We start from the raw sequence: 16,303 nt of genomic DNA on the forward strand, positions 1-16,303 counted from the left end.
TGCACATAATTTTAAAAGGCATCTTGACGTTATTGTAGAAACATCTAGGAGGAAGTGGTGGGAGCGGTTTCTTTCTGGATACTGAAATGTTGCATAAAGTGATTCACTATATATTAACCCAAGGAGATTTGCTTTAGAAATGGTGTTTTTTCTATACATAAAATATCTGTTCAAGTCTAAGTTGTCTTTTTCCCTACTTTACAGCTGAGGAGGGGGATCCTCCTATGGTGCCCCCAGCTCCTCCAACTCCACCCACCAAAAGAAAGAGCAAGTTCTCTGGGATAGGAAAGTTCTTCAAACCTTGGAAATGGAGGAAGAGGAAGAGCAGTGATACCTTTCGTGAGACTTCAGAAGGTAGTTGTAAAAGTGCATAGTTTGTGTATTGTATTGTATTATCAGAAAGATGCAATATTTAAAGGTTGTAATGGTAGAAAGTACCATAATATCACATTGCTTCGGTATGCTGTACGTTTACATAAAAACACATATCTGGACACAACAGTACCTAATATGCGGCCCCTTTGGCATTTTTTTCTGCCACTCATGCAATAAGGTGAATCACCCTCAAGGACCTGGGTCCGGAGTAGAGCACTGCAGGAAATTGCCACTGTGCTTGGCAGTTGAAGCTGATACTTTGTTCTAAGTCGGGGGATCTCAAACTTAAATGGGGTCTGCGGCCACCTAAAAAAATTCCCACCACGACAGAGACAAAGTCCACCACAGTGTGCCCCTGAATACATAGCTGCACCACACCATTAAATTGATAAGCCAGCACAGTACCCCCACACACACATTAACAATAATTAGCCATTTTTACATTCCCCGGACCAATAAAAAAACAGTTACTGCACCTCTTTCCATCCCACCCTCTCCCCCAATTCATTACATTTGACTGTCCTGTGTCTTTTCCCTCCACTCATTGCAATTCCATGCTGTTGCTCCAACCCCAACCTCCAACACAATTATATATACTTTCTACCCCCTCAATTCATTGCAAATTCTTATGTTCTGATGCCACCCAACCCCCCAATTTCATGTCCTTTCTCTACCATCCCTTACCCAACCATCTACAATTCATTGGGTGTTTAATATAAAAATAAATGGGATGCCCACTGCCAGTGGTGGGGAAAAGGATTAATGAAGATAGTCTGGCATGGTACTCGGAGCCTTTGCAATAAGGTACTAGCTCCGATTGCCCTAATTTTAATCCGTCACTGGCGTCACCGTGAGTAATTACTTTAGCATGCACGTGGACCACCTTTTTTGAGACTTTTGTTTTAATTATTCTTTCCTGTAAATCTCTAGTGTTCTTAGTGCTACATTATTACTAGGAAGCAAGAGTAGAAAAACTCTTTACAATGTTTGGAAGCAGTGGTGACTTTTTTTTTTTAATTGCCAGATTGCATTACATGCAGAGGCCACAATACGATTCTGGCTTAAAGGGGTCCACCAAGGGTCTATTTTTCTTCTTCTGTAGATACAGTACCATTCCTGCCCTTGCATTATACTTGGTTGACAGTGCTGCCCCATTCAAATAAACAGGTGCTTCACCTCTCATGCAATAAATGTTCTCTTCAAAATATGTTTGTTTTTTTTTGTTCTACATTAATTGTGTTTTTGGCTTTTTTACCTCAGTATAATCAACTAAGGCCTTTATTTTTTTTCCTCTTTAAGTGCTGGAAAGAAAAATTTCTATGAGAAAACCTAGAGAAGAGCTAATAAAAAGAGGGGTTCTAGTGGAGGTTCCTGAAGTACCTGAAGGCAAGTAGCAATTCCATCCATTTTGTATTAGATTTGTTACTAACAGCTGAATTGAAGTCCATTAAAACTACCTTGAATTTTGAGCCCCAGTGGAACTGATGCTACTGTGTGCATTCTGTCAGTGCTCTAAATTATACTGCAACAACATAAATGCTGCGTAGATTTCATTGACTTTTGTTTGCATTTCCCAGATGCTTCTGTGAAATCAGAGTCCCCTCCTTTAAGAAATGGCCATATGAGCCCAGGGCCCACAGAGTCACGAGATGACGATGAAAAAAGTATGAAACGGAACAGTAGACCAGGTAATGGCTACACCAAGCTGGATCATGTCTGTGTTTTTTTTTTTGTTTTTTTTTAAATATTTATATCTGTTCAATACACATGACAATTTTCTTTTTAGATTCAGTAGGACCACGTCCCGATTCTCAAATTGAACCTGCACAGGAAGTCTTAAGGGAATCTTCAAAGCAACCGCTTGCGTTACGGGAATCCTCGAAGCAGCCACTTCTTCCTCCAAAAAGACCACTTTCCACCTCAAATTCAGTAGCTCAGGATCATAGTGAGGGCAAACGACCAGAACAACCCCAGCCTGTGACCCGACCAGCGAACACTACACCGTCACCTGCACCTAGAACACTGCTTCCGCCAACAGCGCCTAAACAACCACCTGTTCCACCGCCTAAGCCCCAGAACCGTAACAGCACCCCTTTAATGGGTAAGATATGCAAAGATTGTTGCACCTTTGGAGCTCTGACAAATAACGTTTTAAATTCTACCTTCTTCTTTAACACATGCCTTTTGTAATGGGTTGTTTTATAAGGAACCATGGTCCAAAATGATTTTGTGCAGTGTCCTATTCATTATGCTGCATTATGGGTTGAAGGATTAATAAAACCCCAGATCCTACGACAAGCAAATACTTTCATACATGAAAGTTTATTTAAAGCTATGTAAAAATGCTATAATCATCTTGTGTAATTTGCATCCTGCTGTGTATATGCAATGTCTACGTAGTATAGCTTTATGGAAATGTTATGATTTTTTTATTCTGAGGCTCATGACCTGAGAATCCTGAACACTAGAATAAAGAGCCACTCTAGTGTAGCACGCTTTGTTCAGCTTTCACTAGGAAACGGCCGTATTACTCACAAGGCTGACTGGGCTTCAGCCTAGAGACCTTTTCCTTTTTTTCTCTTTTTGCTGAGGTGCTGTTTCCTGCCCCTGTATATAGTATAATTATCACAGCAAACCAATCGAATAGTAGCATTAGGTTGTGACATCATGCTGCCTCCTCCCTTATTACACCACTTTGAGAAATAATCTAATCATGGCTTTGATAATTTATTACTGTTTCTGTCTTCTATTGCGTGCAATAAGCGCTATGTAGTGCACAGAGTCATTGGCACTTCCATTGCTATTGTGGGACCTGGCTTTCGCTTGATCAGCTCTGCCAGTGAATCCTGGCACACCAGGAGGCTGTCTTACCATGTAATTGGGGCTCCAAAGGATGCCCCAGTTACAGTGGGGAAAAATTAGCAATGAAAGGAAAAAAAATGTTCCCCAGAGTTCTTTTATAATTTCTTGGGGGATAAATTATGTTAAAAGTAAAAACATAATATAATAATGCTGCAGTCTGTCATAAAGCCAAAAAAGGAGCTATGGTTAAAAATAGGAACAGTCCTCCACAATCCCAGTAACTTAAAACCTAACACTGATTGCTGTGCTACACTTTTAGGGGGAGAAAAAAGGAAAAAATGATTAGTGAGAGAGAGATGTCACTTATCACCCATGTTAATCAGTAGGGGGAAACAACAGAAGCAAAGTCCCTGAATATCTGCAGATACATACTTGGAAAAGGTCCAGTCTTCAAAATGCTAGTATCTGACTTTCAATGCATAGTGTCTAACCCAAGGATCCTCAAACTACGGCCTGCGGGCCACACAAAGGACATTTATCCAGCCCGTCTCAAGGGGCCCTGAGCAGCTGTTCCTCCTACCTCAGCTATAGCAGCCCCTGGGCCCGGCCGACATTGAACTTTACTATAGTTCAATGCCGGCGGGCCCTGTAATTGCGGAACGACGAGGAAGCGAGGAAAGGTAATGTGCTGCCGCTTCGGAAGACTTGCGGCCCTCCATCTGCAGCACAGACAACGCGATTGTCTTCACACCGCCTACACGGCCTGATGACGTCACGCCACCTGTGCCAGAAGAAGACTGAGTCGAGCGGGCGTCTCTTCAGAGGAGTGGGGGACATAGGTGAGTACTGTTTTGTTTTTTGTTGTTTTTCTTTATGCCGGGTCCGGTTTATCATGCCTATTGGGGACCTATGCTGCCTATTGGGGACCTATGCTGCCTTTTAGGGACATTTACCTACCTATTGGGGACCTATGCTGCCTATTGGGGACCTATGCTGCCTTTTGGGGACCTATGCTGCCTTTTGGGGACCTATTCTGCCTTTTGGGGACATTTACCTGCCTATTGGGGACCTATGCTGCCTTTTGGGGACATTTACCTGCCTATTGGTGACCTATGCTGCCTATTGGGGACCTATGCTGCCTTTTGGGGACATTTACCTGCCTATTTGGGGACCTATGCTGCCTTTTGGGGACATTTACCTGCCTATTTGGGACCTATGCTGCCTATTGGGGACATTTACCTGCCTATTGGGGACCTATGCTGCCTACTGGGGACCTATGCTGCCTACTGGGGACCTATGCTGCCTTTTGGGGACATTTACCTGCCTATTGGGGGACCTATGCTGCCTATTGGGGACGTATGCTGTCTATTGGAGACCTTTACCTGCCTATTGGGGACCTATGCTGCCTATTGGAGACCTTTACCTGCCTATTGGGGACCTTTACCTGCCTATTGGGTACCTATTCTTCTTATTGGGGACATTTACCTGCCTATTGGGGACACACCAGTCTGAGCCTGAGGTAAAAGCGGATTTCCACTAATATGGGTACTTGTGAGGCTGAAATGATATGAACTGGCAAGGCTGCATTGATGAGCACTGATCAGACTGTATTGATGGGCAGTGCAATCAGTATGTCTCTGTGTGGGCAATTTTATTGCTGGTATATTGTTTTTGTAGCCCTGTATATACCATATATACTCGAGTATAAGCCGACCCCCACCCCCCTAATTTTGCCACAAAAAACTGGGAAAACTTATTGACTCAAGTATAAGCCTAGGGTGGGAAATGCAGCAGCTACTGGTAAATTTCAAAAATAAAAATAGATACCAATAAAAGTAAAATTAATTGAGACATCAGTAGGTTAAATGTTTTTGAATATCCATATTGAATCAGGAGCCCCATATAATGCTCCATACAGTTCATGATGGGCCCCATAAGATGCTCCATACAAAATACGCCCCATATAATGCTGTGCAAAGGTTAATAATGGCCCTATAAGATGCTCCATAGAATAATGTGCCCTATATGCTGCTCCATAAAGGTTATGCCCCATAAAATGCTCCATAGACTATGCCCCGTATGCTGCTCCTTAGATTATGCCTCATATGCTGCCCCATAAGATGCTCCATAGATTATGCCCCATATGCTGCTCCATAGATTATGCTCCATATGCTGCCCCATAAATTGCTCCATAGATTATGCCCCATAAAATGCTCCATAGATTATGCCCCATAGATTATGTCCCATATCCCTGCCCCATAAGATGCTCCATAGATTATGCCCCATAAGATGCCCCATAGATTATGCCTCATAAGATGCTCCATAGATTATGCCCATATGCTGCCCCATAAGATGCTCCATCGATTATGCCCCATATCCCTGCCCCATAAAATGCTCCATAGATTATGCCCCATATGCTGGCCCATAGGTTATGCCCCATATGCTGCCCCATAAGATGGTCCATAAAGGTTATGGCCCCATAGGCTGCTTCGAATAAATAAATAAAAGACATGCTCACCTCTCGTCGTTGAGGGCCAGGTGGCGGTGTCGCCACTGGCTTATACTGGAGTATATATGGTATATACTGGTATTTTGTATATTGAAATATTGTATTTGTTCCTGTTTTGTTTTTTACTTCAAATTAAGCTATGTGCAGTGTGCCTAGGAATTTGTTCATATGTTTTATTAAACTGTATTCCGGCCCTCCAATGGTCTGAGGGACAGTGAACTGGCCCCTTGTTTAAAAAGTTTGAGGACCACTGGTCTAACCAGCCTTCGATCTGGTTTCCGGAGATATAGCCGACCACTTTCTGAATGATATACAAAGATAGTGCAGATCCCCTGGACTCTGGCAACCTAAACTTTTTTTTTTTAAATATTCATAAATATACGGTAGTTTAAAAAACATTGATCACCTAAAAATCATGGGAATTAATTCTGGTAACCTATTACCACTTCGTGGGAGGCTGATAATTTCTGTTGGTCTTTTTTCCCCTGGTGATTAATGTTGATGAGTGGAATATCTTCCTAACCACTTTGTTGTTAATGTTCCCTAAAAGTGTACCAAGGTAATTTGTTATATTTAAAGGGAATTTGTCACCCTATTTTTCGCCTATCAGCTGCTGGCACCGACATCAGGGGCTTATCTACAGCATTCTGTAATGCTGTAGATAAGCCCACGATGTAACCTGAAAGATAAGAAAAAGGAGCTAGATTATACTTACCGGGGGGCGGTCCAGTCTTGGTCCGATGGGTGTTGCGGTCCGACGCCTCCCTTCTTCTAACGGTGACGTCTTCTTGCTGCCTGTCGTGACTCCTGCGCAGGCACACTGCTCTGCCCTGTGGAGGGCAGAGCAGAATACTACAGTGCGCAGGCGCCGGACCTCTCCCGGCGCCTGCACACTGCAGGACAGGCAGCAGGCAGGACGTCACCGTTAGAAGATGGGAGACGCCGGACAGGACGGCAACACCCATCGGACCAGACACCCCCCCCCCCCGGTGAGTATAATATAACTCTCTTTTTCTTATCTTTCAGGATACATCGGAGGCTTAGTGCCGGCAGCTGATAGGTGAAAAATAGGGTGACAAATTCCCTTTAAATATAGTGTGTGAAAAGAGTTCTGCTGAGGCAATGCAGATTTTTAAAACATTGTCAATTGAATTCTTTGAGATCCTCAAAATGGATATAGGGGTATATACTAGTAATACTGTACCAGGATCAGGCTGTAGTGGGGTGAAAGATTGAAGTGTCAAAGGTGTTCAAAAATATTGAAAACCCCAAGTGCCCTGTCATACATTGAACATAGTCTAGAAAGGGAGACCAGATTCCTTTTTTTGACACTAAAACTGCCTCAATAATTGGTCATGCCAAATGTTTTTAATTTGCATAACTCTGTGACAATTTATATTTAGTATTTTTATTTCATATAATTCTCAAACTATTTACGGTAAATCTGAATTATAAAAATATTACTGTGAGTGTTCAACTTGGTTTGTCACTTGTTAGCATGTGGTCATTTTTAAAATATAATTGTAATTTTTATTCTAGCGGAACTGTGCTTGGCAATAGGTGGGACTACCCTCACACCTGCCGGGTCCCGTCCCTCTCCACCACTGCCTTCTAAACGAGGACTTCCACCATCTACGGATCTTATGAGCAACAGAGAGAAAACTGCTCGGCCAGTGTCGCTCCCTTCTGTCCTTGCAAACGACGTTCCAGCACATTCTCCCCCATCTCCAACACTTCCTCCTCAAGACCCTACTTTGACGTTTTTGCCTCCCGAAGATACTCCACCAAAAGTAATGCCTCTTCCGCGCACAGAAGGGGAAAAAGGAGATTTGCCACTAAATGCGCCTGTACTGCCTCTTCATATTCGCATTCAGCAAGCTCTAAACAGTCCACAGCCGATACCCTCATTGGATAATTCTCAGCGGGCACACTCCCTCTTGTTTTTTTCCAATGAAGTGGCGTCAAGTGAGGAGAGAACACGTGTGAGATCCTTGCCTGTCACTATAGAGCTTCTTAAAGTGTAAGTTTTTACATGGTCATTTCCTGGAAAGCTTCTGTTCTTTCCCATATTTTTTTTGCCCACCGCATTTCTAATTGTTTACTGGTCCACTTGTTGGTATGTTAATGTAAATTTAAATGGTTATTCTTGTCTCAGACGTGTGACAAACCCACAGGGTATGCCATATGTGTGTGATGGCTGTACATCCCCAACTCTCTATTTCCAGTGGTGTTGGATGAGGTCCTGGACTTTGAGCTAGGTGTGGATCTCATAGTTGGAACCTGTATTTAATAGACATGACACATCCTGAGGATATTCTGTAAATGTCTGAGATGGGAAAACCCCTTTAAAGGAAAATTCCTAGGAACTAATTGAAGGGGCTTTTCCATCAAGAATTTAATTGCAGAACGCTAAGTTAGGAGTCCTGAAATATTATTAAGGTGCAGCATTGCAGTTTTAGTGCTGACACTTCAGTAGAAGTCCAATAGAAAATCCCATCCATGATTAAGGACTGGCTTACAGTCAAAAACGCTTAGGAAATGTATATTACATTGCTAGATGAAATTGAAAATGTCATTCATTTTTTAATCTCGCACTTAAATAAAGTTCTATTTTTTACCTGGATTTTCAGCTGGAGCGATTTTTTTTCTATAGGGTGTATACAGGCTTCACCTGTGCCAAGGATTTCCATTATATAGCAGGCGTGAGCTGGTTGTCCCAAGTTTTACTTCAGTACAGGTCTAAGTAGGCCTCCTGTTTTGCAGGAAACTGCAGCAAAACCCCATTTGCTTGGGGCACTCTGGTGCCTTTACAATTTTTTTTTTTTCTGCATATTGGAATTTGAGGCCACTCGCTGTGAAGTGATCATACTGCCAGAAGTAAATAGGCCTGTGCTGAAGATTGTTACACTGCTGGTGGACAATGGCTACAAGGTTTGTCTTTCACACTAGAGTAGCTTTACATAGGCAACCCATTTTGATTGTGAACTGTGCAATTCTTAATTTCTCCTGTTCTGGTGCTGCAGGAAAATTGAACCCTTACTACCAGATTTTCTATCAGATCATAATAAATCACTGGAGGTGCCAGCAGAAAAAGCTGTTGTAATCCTCTTCTTGGCAAGGGATTTTTATTAGAAATAGGTTTTCTTCAAAACTAGACACACAATCAATTTTGACCATTGGGTTGTATATGAGGGAAGTGGTTGTCCCTCTTATTTTTGTTTTCTTGTAAATGGAAACATGAGGTTTTTTTTCTTTTTCTCCTCATTTCTCAGGCCTGATGATGATGAAGAAATGAGCAATGGGGAAGAGTATTTCTCTCCTGAAGGGGGAATGTCTCGTGCCTCAAGAGTATATATTGGGGATGTTCCTGCTGTTACTGTAATTCCAAACTACATTCCCCCATGTCTTCAGGAGGAGGATGAGGAGGCTGAAGATGAATGTGTTAGTGATAGTGATTCAGAGGGGCCCATACTGTACAAAGAGGAGGAGGAAGAGGAGGATGACGATTCTTCAACAAGTAAGTTAAATACAGTAAAAATTGTCCTTGGATTTTAGATTATCTGATTGGGTTTTTTTTTAAAATGGTTTTAATGTACATTTACAGGAGTAAATAACTTTTTCTAAGAGTCCTAAACTATAAATGTTACAACATTTTTTGTGCTGCGTTTTTCGATATAATTAAGAGGAATGTCCTAATTGATGTTCCTCTGCACTGGGCAGAAGGTCTCCCATAGTTGGAGCAATATTTTGAAATGCGGTAGGGTACACATTAAAATAGTTTCTTCAGATATAAGAGAAATATAATTCATCATAAAATCCAACTATTCAAAGAGTTATGCTTATTGTAGCCTGTGGAGATGTGGGGGTTCAGCGAGTGCCCTGGTTCACTAGCCAAAACCGCATGTAGCAGGGATCATCTTACTGAACGCCCGCTCTCCTTTCCCCGTGGGCATAATACTACTCAGACAACACAAAGGGGGAGGGTGAAACTGATTGGCAATACTTTATTGAACCACAAAACAGGCAAATAACACATAGAACAGTCCAGCAAAATACCCACGATGGTGCACATGAGTCTCGACCTTCCACAGACTTGCCGGGATAAGAGCAGCTGTGACTTCAGAGCCGACTACCCCACCTTTGGTACGCACAGAGAGGAGGTATCGATAATCTTAGGAAGATGACAGTCCATTGTAGAACAAGGCCAGGTGCCCGGAGGGTCACACCCTGGCTTCTCCGAAGATCACCCTGGAGCCAGGCGAATGGTGGGTCCCAATCCTGCATGGGGCTCAGGTGACCGGTGGGTCCAAATCCTGACTACCCTAAACGTATCCATGGTTCAGTGATTGTCAATGGAGTAGATCTGTATTCTTCCAGCTGGGGCCATGGTCCCCGAAGCTGACATCTGTGTCCCTCGTGATGGAGTCATGATGTCTTGACTGAATATCTGTCTAATTGTATATATCTCACTTAGCTCACATATCTGTTGTCCTTCAATCCAGCATTCACAGGTAAAGGGGAAGATTGGTGACTAGATCAACTCGCATTATTTAATCAATCTATTTGTATAGTTTTTCCTCCTATTTTGCAAGTCAACAAACTGGCTGGCCCAGACAATGTGTAATCAACATATCAGCAAAACATCATTGTTCAATGACCCTGAAGCACCAGTCATCTAGGATAACATCACAATATGTTACAACAAATTTTTAACTTAGAAGTCAATATTACAGGCTTAAATGAACAAAATTCTGTTTTCTTGACCAATTCAAAAGTCGACATATAGATAAGTCTTTTCCTCCTGGCTTGCTGAAAATAGATGTCTGGTTAATTAAGATAAAATGATGTGTCGTTATAGCCATTCATGATTATTTCCACAACTTCAACTGTCTTCTGAGAGTCTCTGCAGTCGCATAACTCACCAGTGCTTGGAGGTCTCAATAGCACCCACATATAAATAAAAGAGTTATTTGGGCAGATTTGTACCACATTTATCAGAGTGGTTCATGCTGTTTGATAAATGTTATCACATTTAATTTCCTAGTCTTATTACTGGCTTTTTGGTCCACTAATTTCTGATAAATTATGGTGCAACTTGGGCACACCTAATCACAATTTAGGTCTTGCACCTTTTTTTTTTGGTGAGTTTCTGGTGGTCTACGCTCCTTGTTACAAATGGTTAAAAATGTCTATATTAGATAACTGTCGTGCACAGCATGTTATACAGATTTTTAGCGTAAATAAGCCAGATTTCTGGTGCTTGTAAGTTACTAAATCAGCCATATTGAATGTGTAGATGTTATGTTTCTTGCCTTTTCCTTCAGATTCAGTCAAATCTGGAATTGTGTGATATTGAGTAACCTTTTTTTTGTGTAGGCGCCTTGGCCAATAAAGTAAAAAGAAAGGATACTCTGGCCATGAAGTTAGGTGGAAAGCCAGGTCCTCAAGATCAAGACACAGAGTTACCTCATCGCAGCCGAGAAGAGTGGAATCAAATAAGGGAGCAGATTGGCTCCCAACTAAACCGAAGATTGAGCCAGAGACCCACAGCAGAGGAACTGGAGCAGAGGAACATACTACAAAGTAAGAACAGAATTTAATTTTTATATGGTATATGGACAAACATAACATGTTGGATTTGCAATAGGAAAATTCAGCAAGCATTTACTATAGATTCTGAAAATGACACTGGTTTCTTCTAGATGTGTGTAAGGATTAACCCACATTTCAGAACTTTCCCGAAATATTCAACACCTACTGCATTTAAATACTATACCCAATTTGTTATATACTAGCTGAAGAGCCCGGCGCTACCTGGGCATAGTAACTAACTACGGTTAGTTATAACAAATTATAATGAATATATATATATATATATATATATATATATATATATATATATATATATCTGAGTGTATAGCCCTGCCCACTCCGCATAGCCACATTCACTATAATATCCCACATCATCCCGTCAGCCAGAGCCACCGGACTACTACCCCTAATATCCCACATCATCCCGTCAGCCAGAGCCACCGGACTACTACCCCTAATATCCCACATCATCCCGTCAGCCTGGGTCAGAACCAGAGCACTGAGTGGATTTGCCCTGACTTCCATACCAATGATCCCTTTAGTAGAAGCCTGGGGTGAGAAACAGAGCGCTGAGGGATTTACCCTAACTTCCATACCGGAGATCCCTTGAGAGGCCTGGGGTCAGTACCAGAGCGCTGAGTGGAATTGCCCTAACTTCCATACCGGGGATCCCTTTAAGAGAGGCCTGGGATCAAAACCAGAGAACTGAGTGGAATTGCCCTAACTTCCTTACCGGGGATCCCTTTAAGAGAGGCCTGGGATCAGAACCAGAGCGCTGAGTGGATTTGCCCTGACTAGCATACCAATGATCCCTTTAATAGAATCCAGGGGTCAGAGCGCTGAGGGATTTGCCCTAACTTCCATACAGGAGATCCCTTTAAGAGAGCCTGGGGTCAGTACCAGAGCATTTGAAGGCAATTGCCCTGACTTCCACACTGGGGATCCCTTTAAGAGAGTTTGGGGTCAGGACCAAAACGCTGAGTGAAATTGCCATAACTTCCATACCAATGATCCCTTTAATAGAAGCCTGGGGTCAGAATCAGAGCAGATTTGCCCTAACTTCCATACCGGAGATCCCTTGAGAGGCCTGGGGTCAGTACCAAAGCACAGAGTGGATTTGCCCTCACTTCTATACTGGGGATCCCTTTAAGACAGGCCTGGGGTCAGTATCAGAGCGCTGGATGGATTTGCCCTGACTTCCATACCAATGATCCCTTTCAGAGGGAAGATGTGCCTATAGGATGGAGGATGTGTGATGTGTATATGGGCACGGAAGGGATGATTCATTTCTGTCATGTGCTCTCTGCTCCTTTTTGGGGGGCAGTCAATGGCTGGGAGCTTATATTTCCGGGAATGCTAGATTACTCCCACCATGTCAGTGTCTGCTGAGGTGTTTTCTGTAGTGATGTGTCGGTCACGAACGATCCGACACAAAGAGCCGGCTCCCCGCGGTGAACGATGGGAGCTGGCACCCCAGTGAGAGCCACTAAAATCTTTGAATGGCTCTCACTGGGCCTAAAATCCTAGTGTTTGGCAGACGTAACTCCGCCCAGCGGAACAAAACCCTTCCCACTAAGCAATATAATTGGTTCCTAGCGAGTGGGCTGGGTTTATGCGGTTGGTGGGCGGAGTTTAGAACGCCATAACACATATACAATAGGGATCCATTTAGGATCCAAAAGGAGTCGAAAAAGAGCCGGCTCTTTTTGATGGAGCCGTGAGAGCTGGATCACCAAAAAGAGCCGGACTGCCCATCGCTAGTTTTCTAGAGAGGGAAAACTGTTGCTTATAGCAACCAAAGCACCTCTGGTGAAATGAAAGATGCTTAGTGATTGGTTGCAAGGAAAACTGTTGATCATAGCAACCAATCACAGCTCATCTTCTTTTACACAGCTCTGGTGAAATGAAAGATGCTTCGTGAGTGGTTGGTGATACCTCACACACATTGATTTTTATATATAGAGATATATTTTAGGAGTGGGTCCATTTCATACCCACTCCTCCAAAATATACTAAGACTCCACAGCCCTTGTCTGCAGGCACCATGTTATATTATAGGGAACCTGTCATCATGATGCTGCATTCCAGTCAGAGGGCACCATGTTATCAGCAGCAGGATCAGATTAGTTTGATATATAGTTGTGTGAGAAAAGAGTCCCTGTAACCTGTATTTTAGGCTATGTGCACGCATGCGGAATTGCCACGGATTTTATGCGTTTTTTTCCACGTTTTTTCATCGCGAAAACGCATACAATAAGCAACCCATTGAATTCAATGACATTCCGCACATGCTGTGCTAATGCTGCGTATTTTTCCGCGGCAGAATCGCATCGTGGAAAAATACGCAGCATGCTCATTCTTTTTGCGGAATCACAGGGATTCCGCACACATAGGAATGCATTGTTTCCGCATGTGGCTATGCACAACATGCACAAAGTAAGCGGATCATGTGCGGATGGTACCCAGGGTCTGGAGGAGAGGAGATTCTCCTCCAGGCTCTGGGTACCATATTCCTGTTAAAAAAAGAATCAAAATAAAAAATCGTGATATTGTCACCTTCCAGCGTTCCCAGGCCTCAGCTATGCTCCCGGCAACTCCCGTTCCCAGTGATGCCTTGCGACAATGACCTGTGATGACGTAGAGGTCTCGCATGATGCTATGTCATCTGGGGTCATCGCCAGGCATCGCTGGGACCGGAAGATGCCAGGAGCATCACTGAGGCCTGGGGACGCTGCGGGGGACACCGGAAGGTGAGAATAACACGATTTTTTTTATTTTTAACTTTATATCTTTTTACTACTGATGTTGCATAGGCAGCCTCAATAGTAAAAAGTTGGTCACACTTGTCAAACACTATGTTTGACAAGTGTGACCAACCTGTCAATCAGTTTTCCAAACCATGCTACAGATCGCTTGGAAAACGCTAGCATTCTGCAAGCTAATTACGCTTGCAAAACGCTAGTTCTTTTGTGGGAATTCCACATGCGGATTTCTCGTGAGTTTCCCGCGGCAGGGAGTTGCGGAATTGCCGCTGAAATTCCTGTGGTAATTCCGCACGTGTGCGCACAGTCTAAATCCTCTGCTTTTTCTGGGACTTTTTTCCAGTGTACGGTCCCATCAGTGACTGACAGCTTTCTATATATAACTGTGCATTCACATATAGCTGTCAGTCACTAATAGGAAAGAGCAGGGGTTAATATGACTAAGACTCAGATTATACTGAATATTTTCTTCCAAGAACTATGGATAAAACTACTTGGCTCCCCCTGCTCTATAACATGGTGCCTACAGGTTAAACTGCACTTTCATTGTGAGAGCTCAATATGGTTTTATTCTTGATGTGTTTCAAAGTTAATAAACTACTTCATCATATTATAAAAGAGTGCATTTTTCATGTAATACATATTACAAAATTCCATATGTTAAAAACTTGCAGTAAGGTGAAGCTTCGTATGAGCTAAGACTAGAAAATGTAGCAAGGACATGAGACCATTTTAAGAATGGAGAGATCAAGTCAGTCCTTATCTAAACAAACCAGATGTGGGATGAGTAGGTGTTTTTTGCGAAGAAATACATTCCAGAGGCTTTTATATTATTACATGACATTCTTGTCCATATTTTACTTGTAGTAAAGAATGAAGCTGACCGGCTTGCAGAGAGACGGGAAATCAAAAGACGACTGACCCGCAAGGTATTTGCTTAGAAAATAATTTATACTAGTTATTGTTAAACAGCCCTTATTCTAGAGAAAAAAATCTGACTATGCTTATATTAAAAAATTCTGTTTTTAGGATGATCTAATGCCATTATTTTCCAGAACAGTTAGAAAAGTTATACCTTAATATTCTATCTTCTTCTTTTGTGTGTAGCTTAGTCAAAGACCTACAGTGGCTGAGTTGTTGGAGCGGAAGATTCTTAGATTTAATGAGTATGTGGAAGTGACGGATGCTCATGACTATGACAGGAGAGCTGATAAACCCTGGACCAAGCTCACCCCTGCTGACAAGGTATGAGACTACCTTCTTATGTGCATTATTAATTGTCTGAATTAGGCTTGCTGTAACTGCAAATTTCTAGCCAGTGAATATTTGTAAATGCGTGATAAAATGGTCTGCACCCTTATATTCTGCTTCTGATGATGGAAAATTTCACTAGTCAGTGCTCACAGCCATGTGATACAAAGTGAAGTTTTATTATCTAATAAGTTTTTGCTCAAGCTCAATAAACCTTAGCATCACTATACGAAAGGTATTGTACCCTTTTATAGTTCAGCAACTTAGACTTTAACCCCTTTCTGCCATATGACGTACTATCCCATCCATGTGCCCTAGGACTTAATTTCCAAGGACGGGACAGTACGTCATAGCGATCAGCGGTGCTCCCTGGGGAGAGTGCCGCTGATCGCGGCCGGGTGTCCACTGATTATCACAGCTGACACTGAGCACTGTGTCAGGGGCGGTCACGGACCGCCCCGGCACATTAACCCCTGGCACACTGTGATCTAACATGATCGCAGTGTACCGGGGGATAGGAGAGAAGTGCGCAGGTAGGGGGCTCCCTTCGTGCTTCCCTGCGACCCACAGAGCAGCGCGACGTGCTGTGTCGCTCCGCGAGTCTCCTCTCTGCAGGTCCCCGGATCCAGTATGGCCGCGGGGGCCTGCAGAGAGGCGGCTTCCATAGTGCCTGCTGAGAGCAGGCACGAGGAAGCCTGCAGCAGCGCCTGTCAGATCGCTGATCTGACACAGCAATGTGTGAAGTGTCAGATCAGCGATCTGACACTTTATAGTGATTCCCCCCTGGGACAATATAATAAAGTAAAAAAAAAAGTGTAAAAATAATTTATAAAAAATCCTCAAATAAAAAAAAAAAATCCCCAATAAATTCTTTTTTTGTAAATTAAAAAAACGATAAAAATGCACATCTTAAGTATCACTGCATCCGTAACGACCCGCCCTATAAAACTGTCCCACTAGTTAACCCCTTTAGCTAACCCCGTCAAAAAAAAATAAGCAAAAAACAATGCTT

General features: G+C 42.8%; 1 protein-coding gene across 4 annotated transcripts in view; it reads left to right on the plus strand.

The window, feature by feature from the left end:
• PHACTR4 (phosphatase and actin regulator 4) overlaps positions 1-16,303 on the plus strand; it is a 116,319-nt gene that overhangs the window by 82,831 nt on the left and 17,185 nt on the right. For 3 of the 4 annotated variants that reach the window (XM_073564026.1, XM_073564049.1, XM_073564042.1), the window contains 9 exons: positions 205-357; positions 1,675-1,761; positions 1,953-2,063; positions 2,162-2,476; positions 7,226-7,706; positions 8,959-9,203; positions 11,063-11,269; positions 14,908-14,969; positions 15,148-15,285. In XM_073564026.1, the coding sequence (XP_073420127.1) occupies positions 205-357; positions 1,675-1,761; positions 1,953-2,063; positions 2,162-2,476; positions 7,226-7,706; positions 8,959-9,203; positions 11,063-11,269; positions 14,908-14,969; positions 15,148-15,285 (1,799 nt within the window). The remainder of the gene's footprint in view (positions 1-204; positions 358-1,674; positions 1,762-1,952; positions 2,064-2,161; positions 2,477-7,225; positions 7,707-8,958; positions 9,204-11,062; positions 11,270-14,907; positions 14,970-15,147; positions 15,286-16,303) is intronic. The other variant, XM_073564035.1, reaches the window with a different exon arrangement.

The sequence above is a fragment of the Dendrobates tinctorius genome, unplaced genomic scaffold (assembly GCF_039654945.1).
Source record: "Dendrobates tinctorius isolate UK_male_01 unplaced genomic scaffold, ASM3965494v1 ptg000015l, whole genome shotgun sequence".
Classification (NCBI taxonomy): Eukaryota; Metazoa; Chordata; class Amphibia; order Anura; family Dendrobatidae; genus Dendrobates; species Dendrobates tinctorius.